Here is a 19,583-nt window from a genome sequence, read left to right as displayed (position 1 = left end):
GGCTCCCTTGTACGTCTGGGGTGTATCATTGAGAACAGTTCATTTCCCAACAATTTTCTGCAGTTTCCCATCTCTAGTTTACACCCAAGATTCTACACATTTTTCTTATTTCTGAAGGTTTATTTAGATGTCTTCAAAGAACTCAAAACAATGAAAAGGTAAAACAATTATTTTATTTAAAAAACATGATTATGAAGGATCGCTTATGACACCACTTTATTATTGCCCTAGGAAGCAGCAAACCGATGTTATTGTATTTTGAAGGAGAATTGAATTAATTTTTTAGTATTGTGTATTTTTGTGAGCCTCCAAATAAAATGTGCTTCCCCTACCTCTACAGGTTTTATTTTTTTTATATACTCATGCTTTTCTTCCTTCCCAGAGAATTTGAATGTCAAGCCAAATTTGAAAACAAGAGGAGGAGGATGGGGCAGAGAAGGACTAAGAAAGATTATTTTGCTCCCTGATTAGACTTTACCTGATCAGCTCTCCTCTTGCTACCATCATATAAGTGTCCGTAACTGGAACAGGGATGGCAGAGACCACAGAAGATTACTCCTGCCTCTGTCGCATGACAGACCCATCTGTCTAGCTCCTTGAACTGTAACGCTCTCTTCTGTCTTCCTCCTTTGTCTTCTAGATCATCCCATCTTGCTCTACGCTCAGATTTTATGGTCACTACCTTGAAGGCTGAGAACTCAAAGAATTTCTTTTGGAAAACAGTCTGTTTAAAAACAAGGTTTATACTCACATATGTTAATGTTTACTTGGTTCTGTAACATTTTCATTCTTTGTGTTAAAGGTCAAAAATCACAAAGCATAGGGCCCACATATCTGATTTTAATAAAACATCTATTTGTTCAGTGCCAAATTTCTCTGGTCAAGGTGAGCCATTTAGAATGTGTCATTCCATATTCCTACACACAAGATAGTAAAGCATAATCAAGTTTGGTTCATAGTTCATTGTTTTGAAATGTGAAATAAAAATAGGACCTGTTTTCTTAAGGAGAGCTTAAATCATACAGAAGTGGTAAGATCTCTAGTTGCACTGACTCTGTGGGGAAATCCCTATGTTGACCCCTTCTCTAAAAAGAGCTGTGAAATTGTCTTTAGATCACTTCCTAGGATAGAGCTTTGTATTGTGGCATATGTTTAATGCACTGGAAGGTAAAGCAAACTTAAAACAACAAGCATCCTAGGCACTAAATGCAGTGGTGAATAAAACAGCCATGATCCCTGTCCTCAGGAGGCTTCCAGTAAGAAGGGTGGGAGGAGCTAAATTGCTAACTGTACACTTCCTGTCCGAGCCCTAATGATGTCATTCTACAGATCCCAATCTTCAAACCCAAAAAGAGGGCTAAAAGGGCATCCACTTGAGGGAAGTTCCACATCTTTCTACGTTCTCCTCTCACTATCATAAAATCCTCACAAAGGCCTAGAATGGAAAGGGCTAACCTCACCCACCAAAAAATGGAGTAGCAATGAATTGACAGCTTCAAAATGTACAAGATTCCTTTTCTAGATTAAAAGAGAAATAAAATTTCGAGGTCATGTGGGAGTTTTATAGAACAGCAACCTACTCTGTTCTTCACACTTCTTATTGTTTCTTCTGGGACTGTCTTTCTAGAGTGATGATGATGACACAGCCATCATAAGGGTGATACTAATATCTAACATTTATGAGTGTCTTCCAAGTTTCAGATGAGAAAGGTACTATTTTTATCCTCATTTTACAGATGAGGAAACTGAGGCATAGATAGGCTAAAGAATTTGTCCAAGGTCATACGATGACCTTGTAAATGAAGCAGCCACCACACAAACCCAGGTATTCTGGTTTCAGAGCTTATGCACTCATCTAGTATGATAGAGCTGCCTTCATGTTTTTCTTCTTAGTAATGCAATATTCTTTCCAATCCTGAGAAGAAAACCAATCACAAAGAGATCCTTAATATTAGAAAGCATTTTAGTCTTCATATCAACTCTAGTACACATAACAGGCACACAATAAGGAAGGATAAATGAATAAATGAAAGAATAAAAGAAAAACTAAAAACTCAATCACAGTATTTCTGTTATTTAATTTGGTAATTTTATATTAAAACTAAGAGAAAAATCAAAAGCCAAAAAACAAACAAACAAACAAAAAAACACAAAGAGAAACTAAAATACTACACCTTAAGATTTTAATTCCAATTAAAAAAGTAAAATTCGGGTCAAAAAAAAAAAAAACTAAGAGAAATCTACATTACATGCATATGTCATTGGAAGTGGAGACCTTCACTTCTTTGCTCCTAATATATAGCTCATCTTAGAAAAATATGATGCTAATTTGCCATGGGAGATTCATGAGTCTCGAGCAGTGGGTTCAGAAATTAAAACTGGTTTGCATGCATCAATCTACACTTCTCCAATCATGTACCCCTTTTAGTAATGGCATAAATTGGCTGACTGGGCACTCTGAAGTTTAGTTCTACGTGGCCATAGAACTAAGCAATGTCAACTAAATATTATCCATAGGATTTACATTTTGGGCAACACGGCAGATCAAATGTCCCTCCGCACTCCCACAAAATATCCCAAATAGAATACCTAAAAATGCTGGATAAAATTTCAAAAATATTTTTAATGAGCATGGCTTAGCAATAGTAAAGTAGGAGAAATCCATACAGGTAAGAAAAATTTCAGAGAAGAAACTGAACACCAAAGCTAACACGGACCTTGGTGGCATCAACTGACCCTTAGTGGCTAAGGGTTTTTTCTCATGTTTTTCATACCATGATACATATCGAAAATGAAATTATTATAATAGCAATTGCTAGAATAAATGGGAGAGTATTTGGGAGCATTTATATGTAACTTTGCAAAAACATTCATTATATTTACTTTATATAAGAAAAATAAATTGTAAAGTATTAAATATACTGAATTTGTATAAACCTGCCATTAGAATATTTGTAAATACTTTTTAAGTAACTTGAACTTTCTTTCATGAATGTATATATTTTTTCATTTTATGTCACACTTGAGATGGTTGCATGCAATTCCTAATAAAAACTTTTAAAGGCAATCTCTTCAAAAGTCTCATTATGGATAAACCATTTTTTCTGTAAGTTTGTAGCAGCTAAATATCAATGAGCTCAGTAACCAACTAAGAAGTTAGAAAAAGAACAAAAGAATAAGCCCAAAGAAAACAGAAGAAGTGAAATAAAAAATAAAAACAAAACTTAATGCTATAGAACAGAGGTATGTAATGGAGAAGAACAACAAAGTTGGTTCTTTTAAAAAGACTAATTAAAAAAATTAAAAATAAATAAGTAAAAAGACTAATAAATCTGACAAACTTTTGGCAAAATTTATCTAAAGAAAATAGGACGCCAACGAACAACTTCAACTATTTTAAGAGTATAGTATGAACAACTTTATGCCAGTAAATTTGACAGGGTAGATGAAATGGACAAATTCTTAGAAAAATATATCTTTAAAAACTGGCTGAAGATGAAATGAAAAAACTGAATGATTCTATAACAATTAAAGAAATGTAATCAGTAGTTTAAAATCTTCCTCAAGGAAACACCAGGCCCAGACACTTTTACAAGTTAATTCTATTAAACATTCAAGGAACGGATAATTCCAATGGTTCACAAATTCTTTCAAAGAAAAGAGACTTCTCAAATACTTTTATGAATCTTACATAACTCTGATACCCAAACTAGATAATGACAGTATGACAACCCAAAAAACAAAAGCCTTACTCATGAAAATACTTTAAAAAATAATAAATAAAATATTAGAGACTGCCGAGTCTCACAATGTATGTGAAAGTTGGCTTTGTTTTAAAAAATGCAATATTTCAAATCAGAAAATCCAGTATTGTAATTCATCTCATCAATATATACTAGTCAGAAGTCATTCGATTACCTCAATAGCTACAGAAAATTCATTCAATAAATTTCAATATATATTCACAATCTAAAAACTTCTTATCAATGTAGGAATACAAGAGAACCTCCTTAACCTAATAAATAGTATTTGCAAAAAAAAATCTACAGCATATGTCATGCTAAATAGTGAAATATTAAAAACATTTCCTTTAAAAGCAGAAAAAGACAAAAATTAAACAACATGTTACTCGGGAATATGTACGTTAGTGATACAACTATAAGGAATGTAGGGTAATAACACAAAACTCAGAGAAGCAGCTACCTCTGGGTGGTTATAATCAGGAAAGTGGATAGCAGATACACAAATGGTCATTATTGTTTTTAAACTCTATACACAAACACACACAGGCACATACACACAATATAAAACATATTATTCATAACATGTTTGCAGATGAATTGAAACAATGATTCATTCTGCAAATGTTAAACAAATCCAGAATGATGGCTAGTCTAAATAACATTGTAACTACTATAGAAATTTAAATCACCTTATCTTCCATTGTACAAGTTCATGTTTGCCTTCATATACGTCATATTTCTACACTAAACTTAGGTCATAGTTTAACACATTTGGGAATAAATTCCAAATGAACTGCTCACATCCCAGTGAGACTTAGAGAGAAAAAATTATATATGAGACATTCTATTTCCTGAGTAAAATCCATCACAATTAAAACTTTAGTGTAAAGGGACCACCTCCTGCATCATTAGGTTGGTTTTTTAGAAATCTTTTGTAAAAAAATCAATTCTTTAACAGTACACAAAGGAAAGGAACAGCCTTCATCAAATGAACTCACTTGATTGCAGAATTCTTCCCCTTTGTTCTATGCACGTTAAATTCAGCCCCCAAATTCTAAGAGGCCCCACAGCAATGCTTAATGTTCTCTATTGAACCACAATATCCAGACAGTTCCAGATTTTCTGCTTGGTCTGTTCAGGCACAGACACTTTAGAGGGCACTGGGGGCAGAGTGGAACATTGGCGCTAATGAGGGGGAAATCTGAGGAGGATTAAAAAGAATGCTTTCTGAGCATGAGATGGAAAAAAAAAGGCTTGATATTGAGCAGGGAAGTGTGCTTTTTGAAAGTTTTCCTCTAAAGAACTTTCTGTATTTCTGGTTCCCAAAGAGACAAAATAGAAACCAGACTGAGTTCAGGTTCCTTTTTTTTTTTTAAAGAAAAGAACGGAATTTGTGTGTTCTTTGAGTGGCTTCCAGTGGAGAAAGGTATGTATGAATACAGCAGGCACTCATTCATTCTCTTTTTTGTTACTGTTGTGTTTAAGGAAATGGAGACTAGAATATGTAGGTAGGCACTAGTAACGAAATTAAGTGCCGAGTTTTTCATTCTGATCATGTGAAGCATTACTTGCTTATGGCTGGGGTCCATGTTCTAAGTTATTGTAAACATTATTTTTAAATTCTGCAAAGTCCCTGAAGTTTCCCAAGAAATCGTATTTCCAATTCTACTTTTTTTTTTTTTTTTTAAATTTCAAAACATGCTCAGGCTGCTGCAGATGTAACCAAGCAGAACCCTATGGAAACTTCCCAGGACAGACCCCTCCCCCATATCCTCTGCTGTAGCTCCTCTCTGAAGTACCTAGATAATAATATCTGATGCACATTTCCTGAGTTGTTTTACAGAGGCTAAAACCACCGCCAAATGGAAGAAATTAACTACTTGATGATCATGAGCACTAGCCCCCAGCCCTACTGGCGCCTAAGGATTGATAAAGTTAACCTGTGACACTGCCCTGTCCTCACCATCAGCCAGTCAGAGAATTGTGCATGAGCTGATCACATGCACACCCCTACCTCACCTTGCCTTTAAAAATACTTTGCTGAAACCCATCAGGGAATTCAGGTGTTTTGAGGAGTAGCTGTCCTGAACTCCTTGCTTGGCGTCCTACAGTTAGCACTGCACTTTCCTTCACCACAACCTGGTGTCAGCAGATTGGCTTTATTTCGAGTGGGTGAGTGGACCCAAGTTTGGTTCAGTAACACAGAGACGCAACCTGCAACCATAATGCATTGTTCATGACCACCAAGATCAAACAGCTATTTAGAATCCTGCAGTTCTGTATGCCTCAACTTCTTTTGAATTCTACAGTAACCTAATATTAGCAGGTCTCCAGTGACCTGCTAATTCTCCAGGGATGTCCAAGTTATTCCAAAGTGTCCATCTCCAAGCTGAGAAACCATAGCCAAAATGTTCAGGTGTTTTGAGGAGTAGCTGTCCTGAAGACAGCTACTGTCTTCAGTAGCTGTCCTGAAGAGGGGAGAAAGACCATCCCAATGAGTCCTCTAAAAAGAGTAGATCAGTGGAAAGTCACAACAGCTTCTTAACAAGTCAGATAAGTTACAGAGAGTAATTTCAAAGAATTTATATCAAGGCAAGGGACTGTAAAAAAGCCCAGGAGGAGCTGGCTTTTTCCTCATAGGTAAATGAGTGTTCCCGTCTACTGCTTGCATTTTGGATGAATGCCTTTTCTTTGTCAGCCTTCATATTTTATCCTCCACCCTCCATGCTCTAAAATGCTATCTTACACATAGTGTCAGGCAGAAAATGACTCTGGACCTGACCCTATAAAAAGGAAAGTTCTGAGAAGATGACAGGGCTGGAGCTCCCTCTAGAGCCCATCTTGCAGTGCATGGAGGGGTCTTCAGTAAACTGAACCAGAGCTGGACAGATCCTGGCCCATTTCCCCATCCCAGCTCATCTTGCTGGAGAGCCCTTTCCAGCAGACTGAGAGGTCTGCAAGAGCAGAGCTATTCACTATGCCCTGCAGGATGCAGTTGGGAGGCTGCCCAGCAGTGCTCACCAGCATCTCTTCACCAGCATCTCTAGAAGCAAATGGTCTGATGGAGAATGCTTATTTAATAAGTTCTCTTGTCAACCTCAGCTCTGGATATTCACCACAAAAGGGATCTTGATACTATGTAGAACAGAGAATGTTCATTTGTTCATTATTCAATCCAGCAGTTTGGGTCATAGTCATAGGTGTAGTCATAACAAATGGATACTCTCATTTTACAATAAGCTGATGAGTTTAAACCTGAAAGGAGACTATTAATAAGAAACAATGTTGAGCTTTTTTAAAACCTTCTTTAGAAAAGCTAAAGAAATACAAGGAATTAACATGCTAATGAAAAACAGAGCAACACAATCTTCATTTGAGCATAAATCTGAGAATCTTAAATCACTATTTTCTTTAGGAAGAAAAATAAAGATTCACAGATATCATATTGAGAAACCTAATTTTCAATATATTACAGTTACATGTAAAATAACACAGAATAAAATGCTTCTTCTGATTTGTTCCTGTTACATGATGTTATTAGAGATAGAGAATATTCAATTTTTCTTTTGTGAAGAGGTAATACCTGATAACATTTCTCTGTCAGTTGGGGGGAACTTAACAAGAATGCCTAAGTGCTTAGGTCTTGACATAATCAGAAGATTGTCTGGTCCACATTGCCTTCAAAACATGGCTTCTTTGGGCTTCCCTGGTGGCGCAGTGGTTGAGAGTCCGCCTGCCACTGCAGGGGACACGGGTTCGTGCCCCGGTCCAGGAGGATCCCACATGCCACGGAGTGGCTGGGCCCGTGAGCCACGGCCGCTGAGCCTGCGCGTCCGGAGCCTGTGCTCCGCAATGGGAGAGGCCACAACAGTGAGAGGCCCGCGTACCGCTAAAAAAAACCAAAAAAACATGGCTTCCTTTTTCAGGTTAGTTCAGTTGAACTTATTAAATAGTTCAACATTATCTCCAAAATATATTCTTGTTAGTTTTGAGTCACTGCTGTAGACAAATAAAATGGAAGAGCTAGACCCTGTCAACACAAAATTAAACTCTTAACTGAATATGGTGTTTTCTTAGTAATGTACAAAATTTATTCTAGGAATCACAATGGCATTTATATAACACTGCAGTTTCTAAAAGGCTTTCACAGCCATTATCTTTCTTGATCCTCAGAATGTGGTAGGTCTGGCATATACAAGTTGTGAAATGCAATTATCCTCCTTTAAGTTGTGTATTGTGAGTCCAATTTTTCTGTCTACTAAGTTTTCTGAACACTCACCACTTCTCCAGCCCTGCTTTCTTTAGTAGTAGTAATGAAAACAACAATGCCAATCATAGCTAACGTTTATTGAGTGCTTACTGTGTACCAGGTCCAGTTCTAATTGTTTTACATGCATTAATTCAATAATCCTAAGAACATAGGTGTTTTAATTTATTTATTTTTAATTAATTTATTTATTTTTGGCTGCGTTGGGCCTTCGTTGTTGCATGCTGGCCTTCTCTAGTCACGGCGAGCGGGGGATACTCTTCGTTGCAGTGAGTGGGCTTCTCATTGCAGTGGCTTCTCTTGTTGCGGAGCACAGGCTCTAGGCATGCGGGCTTCAGTAGTTGTGGCACGTGGGCTCAGTAGTTGTGGCTCTTGGGCTCTAGAGTGCAGGCTCGGTAGTAGTGGGACATGGGCTTAGTTGCTCCGTGGCATGTGGGATCTTCCCAGACCAGGGATCGAACCTGTGTCCCCTGCATCAGCAGGCGGATTCTAAACCACAGTGTGCCACCAGGGAAGTCCCAGGTGTTTTTATTTAAAGTCTCATTATACTGAGGAAATCTAACTCTAGATATCTGTCTACAATTGTTCCCTACTTGCTTCCTCCTTTAATTTCACCCTGTCTTTGATGGTTTTCCTAATATTCACTTTATTGATAAAGGCATAGCAACACTTGGTTAGCAGATGATATGTTTTTAATGTCCAAAACCTACAGCCTCTTTTTATGTATCCAAAATACAATTATGTTAACTTTAGAAAAATGACATCAAGAAAATGGAAAGTCAAGAGTAGTTAGACGACTTGGCCAAAATCATTCAGCCAATAAGCAGCCAAGTCAAGATGCAAATCTACACCCAGTTCCCTAATGCCTCCAAAAGCTGCCCAAGTCTATTTTTACCCTTTCTGGAACTGTGTCTGTGACCTGGTGATCCTGTCTACTATCACCACCTTCACCATTACCATCAATAAGCAAACCTATTAAGAATGTTTCTACATTTGACGCAGGGCAGAAATGGATGACACAGAGCCAGTAATGTGGACATTCCCACAGGAATTCACACTCAAAGAATAACAGCAAGGAGATCTGAGATATAACCAAGGGGACAATGTGGGTAAAGAACCACTCAGGCTCTAGATTATGAAAATGAGAAGGATAGGATGAGGAGTACCTCATCACACCTAAGTATGCTTGAAGAGGGAAGCCTGATAAACATGTAGATATTTTTCCTGTAAATACCAGAACCTTCCTTTCATGTTGATACAAAATATTGCAAATGCACATTTAAGTTAGGAGGAAAAAGAAAGTGACAGAAAGGCACTGCACTGGGAATCAGATGTGTTAGTTTCAACTCTATCAAGGTGTAATTTTGGCAAGACAATTTCTCTGAGCCTCAGACGCAAAATATTCTGTCAAACAGGGGGAGAGTCTGATTTTTGTTCAAATCATTTACTGGCTCTGTGACCTTGAACAATTTTTTAAGCCTCAATTTCTTCATATGCAAATGTATATAATAATTCCAACCTTGTAGGTTTGTTGTGAAGGTTAAATATACAAACTAAATATACTAAGGTTTTTGCAAATGGTAGTTGCTTAATAGTATTTACCATTATTATTTCTTTATCGAGGAAATGAGGAGACTGCTAAATAATTTTTAATATCTCTCCAACTTCTAAAAGCCTGTGAGTCTATATTCACTTGGCACTGGGTTAATCATACTTATTTAAATGTTTGCTTAGACAGATTGTTGCTTTATGACCATGTCATTTTTTTCACATAAATGGTCAATCAAATCACATCTAGAAAAAATAATTCTTATTTTCATTCAACCCACAATTTAATTGGGGTACATTAGCATTAAGTCATTAATGGAAGTGAGATAAGAAAAATGTCTCAAATTGTTTAGATTAGGTATAGGAAAAAACCTAATCTGCCCTTTAATGCAAAATTACCTATGAATTGGTGCAAACTTTCACAGTTTTCCAAACAAGAGGTGATTATTTTTCTAAATTCATACTACATCATCTTTTCTCTGGAATAGCATCTTTCACACATTTTGAATACAGCCCATAGTAAGCAATACATTGCAATCTAGTCCACATACACATATGTAAATATTTTAGGAAATAAAGTTTTCACAAAACCCTTATTATCTGCATTGCATTCACATTTTCTATTCTTTTTTAATCCAAGCTTTAACGCTGATCATTATCTACTAAACTGATATCATGACCTATCAAAGGGTCACCAACCATGGTTTGTAAAACGTTACAGTACAGCAATTCTTTCTCTATGAAGGTTTTTAAAAATGCCAACTAGTCAGTACTACATCTTGTCCAGTCAACTGGTTAAAACATGGACACTCAGTTAAATAATATGTAGCATTACACAGATCACAATATTGCTGGTTATTAATCATCTGAAATTTAGATAAATTCAATTAATCTAGCTTATAACTGTATATGTTCTTAAAATGCTCTGCAAATATATTTACCCTAAATGCTCACTGTAAGTTCCCTTTCCCACTAAAGGCATTATAGAAATCAATTTAGCTTCGCAATCTGGAACTAGAATTTCAAAGAGAAACTGGAGGAATGCTATTTATCAAATTTTACAATGACCTTTTTTTTCCTTAGGGTGACTTATTTAATCCTCTATGTTTGCATCTGCCATACAAGAACCTCTATCATGTCTCTCTTTGTATAGCTTGATTTTAGAATCTACTGCAACTTCCTACAGGGGGCGGGGGGTGGAGCCATAATTCTTCTTTCTTTTTTTTTTTTTTTTTTTTTTTTTTTGCGGTACGCGGGCCTCTCACTGTTGTGGCCCCTCCCGTTGCGGAGCACAGGCTCCGGACGCGCAGGCCCAGCGGCCATGGCTCACGGGCCCAGCCGCTCCGCGGCATGTGGGATCTTCCCAGACCGGGACGTGAACCCGCGTCCCCTGCATCGGCAGGCGGACTCTCAACCACTGCGCCACCAGGGAAGCCCGATAATTCTTCTTTCTTGATAATTGGGATTTGCACACAGCTTTGCACTGTAACGCATATTCCAGCTCTCTGCTTATCCTGTGTCAATACTTTTTTTTTTTTTTTTTTTTTTTTGCTGTACGCGGGCCTCTCACTGTTGTGGCCTCTCCCGTTGCGGAGCACAGGCTCCGGACGCGCAGGCTCAGCGGCCATGGCTCGCGGGCCCAGCCGCTCCGCGACATGTGGGATCTTCCCAGACCGGGGCACGAACCCGTGTTCCCTGCATCGGCAGGCGGACTCTCAACCACTGTGACACCAGGGAAGCCCTGTGTCAATACATTTTTAAGCCATTGATGATATCAAATTCAACGGGCTTTTGATGTTATCAACTTTCACAGGCTTTTCAACCTTGAAGTTCTTCATGTCTTCTCTATTCATACTTCATTTATTTTTGCTGTCACTCTTCTATGTCCCTGTCATTCTTCACATCTGGATCTATTTGCCTGTGTTTCAAATACTGAGCCTCCTGTCAATGATGATACACATTTCCCACTCTGATTTTTACAACCTCACTCTTGATCTTCATTGAAACCAAAAAAAGGCCATACAAAGCACCCCACTGCAGGAGTTTCCAGACACTTTAGTAAACAGGCCTATGATGCATTCTGTACTAAAGCCAAAGTTGAGTTCCCTTCAAGCTCCTGTTTGCCATCATTTTCTAGTGTGAAACTTTTCTGATTAGTTAAGCTCTGCATGTCTGCCTTTGAGCTAAGGCCTCTTTTCTGATCTACAACTATTTATTATTCATTTCACTACCTTTCCCTACTCTTCCACTAGCCCTTTCATTGATAAGTCATAATCTCAAAATTTCATGCAATTAGACTAACTTCATACAGCCTATCATTTAGGATCTTTTCTCCTATTAAGAACACACAGACAGTCCCTACACTACTGCAGACCTGGTTTCATTAGGAATGATATCAGAATCCAGGCTCGAGAGACCCATTCTGGCAATTCCACACCAGCAACTCCATTTCAAAAACGTCTGCTTTCTTTTTTCGTTCTGCTCAATAGTAATTAGATATGGTTCATATCTATACGGATCAAAAAATTATTTATCTTCCTCTTGCAAGCTACTCATTCTTCTGTTTTATTTTAGCAGAAGCAATGAGAAATGTGCTCAAGATTACAGTTAGGACAATTTAACTATGGATGGTGCTGTGACCTTGTGCAGTTACAAGCATCACAGAATCGTAATCATAATTTGAGAGCTGCATGATATTAGTTATGTAAACATTTAGGATGCTGGGGGAGGTTGGTGTTGTTTCTTTCTTTCCTCAAAATGCCCTAATGACTTTTCATAACAGCTTTATGTTTAAATCATCAAATAACTTACCTACTATTTGCTATGTGAACCGGCCTCTTAGCCTCTTAGCTTTCTGTCATTATTAATATCTTCTTGTTATTATTAAGAATAAAGGTCAGCTCCTTTGTCTTTCGTCATGTCAAATAAAACCTCCAGTTGATTTATTATAAGGAAAAATCACATTAATTAAACCTGGTGCTGACCCCTAAAGTTCAAATATATTATGGAAATTGCACTTTAAAACTCTCCCAGTTATGGGCCTCCCTGGTGGCGCAGTGGTTGAGAGTCCGCCTGCCGATGCAGGGGATACGGGTTCGTGCCCCGGTCTGGGAGGATCCCATATGCCGCGGAGCGGCTGGGCCCGTGAGCCATGGCCGCTGGGCCTGTGCATCCGGAGCCTGTGCTCCGCAACGGGAGAGGCCACAACAGTGAGAGGCCCGCATACCGCAAAAAAAAAAAAAAAAAAAAAACTCTCCCAGTTATAATGCTATGAAGCCCCCAAATTAGAATTCTCCTGGAGTGTTCTCTGCTTCATGCCAGTGCGATCTGAAGTCTCTCTACTCCTCTCCCATAGTTTATCTCCTCACACCACACGCAGAAGGGCACTGAGCCACATGTTGCAACTATAGCTGTATGCTCTCCTGGGTTGGGGTTTGTTTGTTTTTGGGGGGTTTTTTCATTTAAAATTTTACTCACTTTTAAGATTTCTAAGGTATGTACATAAAATGTAACATACTGGCCTGGCCACCTGGATTCTCTTTACTGCATGATGTCATCACACTAAACAGAAGCACCAAATCACTAAAAAATCATTTTCATGTTAAGCACCTGATACCATATTCTGGTTATATATGTATGTGTGTGTGTGTATATATATATATATATATATATATATATATATATAATTTATAAATGCATATAAGCACCTTTTTAACATTTTTACAATGGAAAAAAGCTGTTAAATGTGGAGCCTCACACCAAGAAAAGAAACCACCTAATAATATACCTATGGGTTATATGGGGGTCTGTTATTTTTCACAAATGTTCACTTAAAATCTCACTGTTATAAAAATCATTTGATATTCACATTACTATGTTTTCCAACATCTCTTCATTGTCATAGTCCTTGTCATACTACATAAAAGCAAAAAAAAAACCCCAACAGTTTCTAAATTCTCATTTCAAATCATTTTCTTGTAAGTTTGGCTTGGTAAATCGAAAATTCTTATAAGTGAAATGCGTTGTAAGAAAATGAAAACTGCCTTCCCTGGGGGTACACATTCTTCTCTGCAATCTGGGGGAGTATTTGAAATGCTCTGGCAGAGGAAAAACCCCTCTTCAGGGCCATAACTCTGAACTTAGGATGGATTAGCAGCTCCAGGAGGCAAGACCTCACTTTCTCACATGCTCAGCACCACCCAAATAAAGAACTGGTGATGATGGTCCTGAACTTGAGTAAATCCCGACCTTGTCCTCTCTTCAGAGTTCCCCATCAGAGCTCTGCACATGCTGGGCCACCCATCTGAGCCAGCCTGCACGTCCAAGAAGAGCACATCTGCTCTGACGCCCAGAAAGAAGAAAGGAAAGCCTGGAAGACATATCCTCTTCTCCTGTCCAGATTGCTCCTATAGGCGTGCAAGGAAACCCAACCTGGAACAGGAGTCCCCTCTCTTATGAAAGAAAGCCTGACCTTTTGATCCTTACATAAAACCTCCATTTTGAATAACATGATTTTTTTTTCATGAGGAACTAAAAGGTAAGGGAAATGTTGCTGAATCCTAAGATATAATTAATTATATCCTAGCATTGTAATAAAGATCATTACCTATGCATCAGAAGAACCCTCCATTTGGGAATAAGCTCATCATGGGTTAGGCTGTCAAGTCACAACCACTGGCATCAAAGAATTCTGGAAGAATTCCTTTAGTGCAATTACCGCTGATGCTACAAACCAATGAGAAAGATGAGCACCATGGCTTTTAAAGTATATGGTATTCACTTCCCAACATGGCATGTGGGACATTTTAAATCACTTCCTTCTCTTTTCATTCTTCATGCCATTAATCATTCGTTTTTTTATTCATTAACTCAATAAAAATGAATACCTATTATATGCCAGACATATACGTACTACTGTGTGCCAAGAGACAGTAGTAATAATAACATAAGAACAGTAACCCTACCTAACACAGCTATACTGCTTGCCTACTATGTGCCAGACACTGTTCTCCTGTATACCTTGGCTTATTTAATCCTTGCACCAATCTCCTGAGGTAAGCACAATTATATGCTCACTCTGCAGATGAGCAACTGAAGTACAGAGAAATTAATTCCCTAGGTCATACAGTCAATGAGTACCAGAGCCAGTGTTCAAACCCACATCTTTTTACTCCAGTGTCCATGATCTTGAGCTCTATGCTATATGAAAAACAGACATGGATTTAAAGAACTTTCAGTATACTGGAAAAGACAGACATTAAACAAATAAACAAACAAACACATTTGTAATCTCAAATGCTGATAAGATATATAAGAAAAGAGCAAGGTGCCCTGAGAGAATGGTATAACATTGCCAAGGCTCCTTCTGCAGGTTAAGAAATGCAGCAATTACCTCAGGTGATTCTCATCTCAACTAAATGACAAAGGTATAAAATTTAAGTAAGCAAGCTGATTAAAAAGAGCTGGGAAAAACTAAGGCTGGGAGGCTGGGGAAGGTAAGTAAGCAATTCAGCCGTTAACCCTTGCCACAGAGCCTCGCCATCTTGGTGGCCCTTCCTGTTGGTACACTCAGAATGACCAGAGATAGGGATCTGGTGAATGCAACCCTTCCTCCTATCTTATCCCTACCAAATATGGAAATCTAACTGGATCCGGTGCCCCTTATTCACAGATGAAACCAAGTACCTCCTCATCTGCAGTTTTCCACCAGTCTGTGGTGGATGTCTAAAACCCTTAAATTCTGCCTTAATGCTTTAGCTTATTAAAAAAATAAAAGATTTCATTGGCCTATAATGGGTAAAACTTGCGTTTCTGAAACCAATTTAAGACATGGTTGGTAGTCAATAAAACAAACAAAACCCCACCTTTATGAAACTTGGCTATTCATAGACTTGGAAACAGACTGAAATACTGATTTGAAAACAAATACATGAAAGCAGAGTCAAGCTCCCAGAAAGACAAAATCCCTTTGCCATCCTGATTTAAAAAAAAAAAAAAAAAGATCTGTACTTTATTGCCCCTGCTTGACAAGTACAGATCTACCTCTTTCTTATTAGTAGAGAAATCATACAGAAAGAAGAAACATCTCTCTTTTCTTCTCAATAAGTTGTCTCTCTGTGAATTGGGGAAATTTTGCATCTCTAATTGTTATTATTTATTTTACACATTATTTTTCTGTCTTCAGTCTTTATGTTTGGCATGGTCCCTAAGTACAGGATTATATCTGGAAGAAGTGTGACATATTAGCTCCTAATTCTGTAGTTTCACTCCACTGAGGTTAATGATGATTCAGAGGGGAGAGCACGAAGGAGAGGGCAGGTGTTCATAATAGCACCATTAATTATGTGCGCTTTGCACATCTAGGTAGAAAGCAACGTCATTTTCAGGTCCAATAAATAAAGTACTTTTCCTAGTTCATTGTTCAGAATCATAAAAAGAATAAGTCTTGATGTTGTATTGCCACAAGAAAGTCTCCTGCTTCATCATCTTAGTGTATCATTTCATATGGGATATTCCACCTGGCTCTGATATACGAGGTTAATGCTTAGATAACTAAATACACAACTTAATCATTTGACTTCCAATGAAGGTTAAACAGTCTCAAGCAAACGGCACATTAAGTCTCATCTTAATAGTTAGAAAATTACACTTGAGAGGCCTAGGTACACTTAAATTATGAGAAGGCTTCTTAACATTAAAAAGAAAGAGCCTAAAGGTTAGAAACTAAACTTTGACAGTAACTTACAATACATTATGTTAAATTTACTGTTAGTGTCATGAGACTTTAAAAACCTGAAAAACACCTTAAACGAGACTTTCTTCAGATATACCTTCTTTATCCCATCCTTTAAAAACATCTGTGAATAAAACTAACTCTTAATATAATTGACTTTGATTCATAATCAATTCTTTTTTAATTAATATACTTCAGTAATAAATACGATTACGTTCTTCTGTGGTTTACCTAGAAATAAAATACCAAATAAATTGAAAATAAAGATTTTTAAAGTATGCCAGAGACTTAGGGATCTGGACTTCTCCGAAAATGAAGTAAATGTCCTTATATCTTCATCAGTACAAAGGCTATCATTACAATTTACATTGATATATGGGAAACAGGACAGTATATTGATGTCAAATTTCTGAAAACATGACATCATATTTCACTACTGCAGAATAAATGATTTTTGTGTGCTCTATTCCAGGAAGAGGAAAGAAAAAAACATTGTAATAGTTGCAGTTTGTATTAACTTCAAAATGGTAATTCTTTACCAAATATAGTTTTCTTTCCTTTTTAAAACAACAACTTTGGTTTAGAGCACAAAATCTCATAAAAATAAAATACCTTGTAACGTGTTGAGAAATCACCTGCAAATTACTTTCAGACCTTTGAAAAAGAATCTAATTTGAATCACCAGTCTAAATAGGTCATTTAACTTAGAAAAATTAAAATTAGCTGTGCAGGGTCAATTCTTTTTTTCTAAAGCATCTGCATCCTCAACGTCCTGCTATCTTCAAAGTCAAACCAGAGCTAAGTGCCAAGAACAACAATAATATATGAATTTATTCCAAATCTCAAAGTTAGTCTGCTCTTGAAATGGCCATAAAAGACAACATGATATATAAAAATGGGGGGAGGGGTGCTTCAAGAAGCTGGGGGTGGAAGGCCAGAAGGAAAAGCAGAAAACTCATATTTCAGAAGAATAATGGTATATTTTCTGGGGAGGTGTTCTCTACTGGTGTACATTTCTTACCTTTCATGTGCACATGTTCACCGTATATGGCAAATCAAAACCAGCTGAGGCATACTTAATACAAAGCAAATACTTCCAAACAAGTTCATTCTCCCACAGGCTTCTCCTATAGTAAACTAGCAGTATAAGATCATGAACTTAATGCTCTTGTCGGCACCCTTCAGGACTTAATCGTCCTGTAACATTCTGGTAAACTCAGGGATCAAAGCCCTACTCCCCAGAAAACCTTCCCAGGCATAGGAGAAACGACAAAATCTTGAAGGTAACACCTTTAAGAACGAGAACAATAAAATAAAACAAAATACAAATGAGAATGTGGCTGCCTGAGACATCCTATATCCCTTCACAACCAGACCATCCATAAAATCAAAACAAAAACAGGAGGGTGTCAAGTGTTGGAGGATGGCGTCTGCCTTTAGAAGGCAGGGCACCCAAGGTGGCTAGCAGAAAGGGAATCAGGATCACGGGAGGTAGGGAAAGGAGTCAGTTTGGTTTCAGGATTCTCCAAAGCCACCAGGAAATGCACCCCCATCCTTTCTGGGTTAAAAGTAACTTTGATGCTCAGAAAAAGTACTCTCATATTCTCCAGCTAGCAACCATCTATCATCCACAGGCAAAGAGTGATCAGAGACACCAACGAAACAAGCTTTCCTCTCTGCCCATCTTCCTAAAGCCACTTCCCCAAAACTGAGATCTTGAGAAATCTTGATTCCCTCAAGATTTCTCTGTTTAAAGATGAAATGGAAGGACCTTTGCTCTGACAAGGAAGCAAACTGAAGACGTGACATTGGGGAATTGCTAAGGAACATTCTTAGCTACATTTTTTCTTAAAAGGGTAAAACCCAAAACGGAATTCGGATCTCTTCACCTCCAGATGGACGACAAAAATTTTATAACTTCCCGGGACAAGCAACTTCACTCCAGCTCTCAACAACCCTCAAGAAGCGGTGACTGAAACCGTCCCAGAGAGCCACAGAGCAGGCTGACCCTCCCTGCACTACAAACACTCCAAATCCGCTTTTCGCCTCGCTGCCAGCTCCTGCTTAGTCCCTCAGCTCGCGCCCTGAGCCCCCGCTTCTTCTCCCCATCTCTAGTTCGCAGGGGACTCGGCCCAGCAACCGCCCTGCCTCCATCGCGTCTCTCTGGGTGGCGTGCCCCACACTTTGGAGGTTCTCGAAAGCCCCGGGACGAGGCGCCGGTGTCGAGGCTGGGGAACCCCGGGGATTCCGGCCTCCAAGGGCTCCCGCCTGAGCGGGTTCAAGCGCACGGCCCCCCCTGTCCCTCCCACTCCCGCCCCTCCCCGGCTCGAGCGCCCCGGGTCCCCCCGCCTCCGCGGAGGTGAGCGCGCACTCACCGGAGGTAAGCTGCATCCAGGCACAGATCTTGTACACCGTAGCCGTGTTGCAGAAGAAGAAGAGGGTAAAGCAAATGATGCAGGCGATGATGAGCATCATGGAGAGGCCGATAAAGAAGGAGGCGGCTTTGAAGGCTCCCGAGGGCAGCGTGGAGAAGTCCGTGAAGCTGCCCCTGCAGGTCAGCTCCCGTGAGAAGCCGTTGCCGATGCAGTAGTGGAAGAGCCCGAAATAGCCGGCTTGCGGGGTGTCCACGCCGTCGCCGATCCAGTAGGGCTGGATAAAGCACACCACGTTGACGATGGCAAAGCAGATGGTGAAGATGGCCCACAGCACGCCGATGGCCCGCGAGTTCCGCACATAGTTGGTGTGGTACAGCTTGGCAGCCTCCTGAGCCGGGAGCATCGCGGCGGCGGCGGCAGCGGCGGCGGCTCCGGGCATTCTCCCCCTCCTCCTCCTCCTCCTCCTCCTCCTCCTCGTCCTCCGCCTCCCCCCGCCTCTCCGCGCTCAGGAGACACACTCACCGAGCCGCGCGCGCTGCAACTCCCCTGCCTCCGCCTCAGCCCAGCAGCGCCAGTTTCAGAGTCTGCATCCTCGCTCCCGGAAGGAGGGCGGGGGAGCGCCGAGCACCCCTCCGGCTCGCCTGGCACAGCCTCCCGGTCCCCCTCCCTCCCTCCCTCCCTCCTGGCCCGGGCTGCAGCCCTCCTCACCGCCCTCCGCCCCTCTTCCCGCCGCCGCCGCCGCCGCCGCAGCTGCTGCAGCTGAAGGCGGCAAATCCCGCGCTGGGCGTCTTGGCGCGCGAGCTCGGGCGCCCCCCCCCCCCGCCGGTTCCCGCCTTCCGCCTCCCTTCACGCCGCGAGCCCAGCGGCGCGGAGCACCTCAGCGACCCTGGGACGACCCTCAAGTGGCGGGCGTGGGC

At 39.8% G+C, this 19,583-nt stretch overlaps 1 protein-coding gene across 1 annotated transcript in view; it reads right to left on the bottom strand.

Moving 5' to 3' along the window:
• LHFPL3 (LHFPL tetraspan subfamily member 3) overlaps positions 1 to 19,105 on the bottom strand; it is a gene marked incomplete at both ends in the record, with an annotated part of 373,061 nt that extends 353,956 nt beyond the window's left edge. The window contains one exon of the mRNA XM_082632986.1: positions 18,667 to 19,105. Within this exon, the coding sequence (XP_082489112.1) occupies positions 18,667 to 19,105 (439 nt within the window). The remainder of the gene's footprint in view (positions 1 to 18,666) is intronic.
• Between the last annotated feature and the right edge of the window lie 478 nt (positions 19,106 to 19,583).

This window comes from Mesoplodon mirus (genome assembly GCF_964341445.2).
Source record: "Mesoplodon mirus genome assembly, chromosome: 9".
NCBI lineage: Eukaryota > Metazoa > Chordata > Mammalia > Artiodactyla > Ziphiidae > Mesoplodon > Mesoplodon mirus.
The sequence above is the reverse complement of the archived record's forward strand: the minus strand, read 5'-3'. Positions and strand labels throughout refer to the sequence as shown.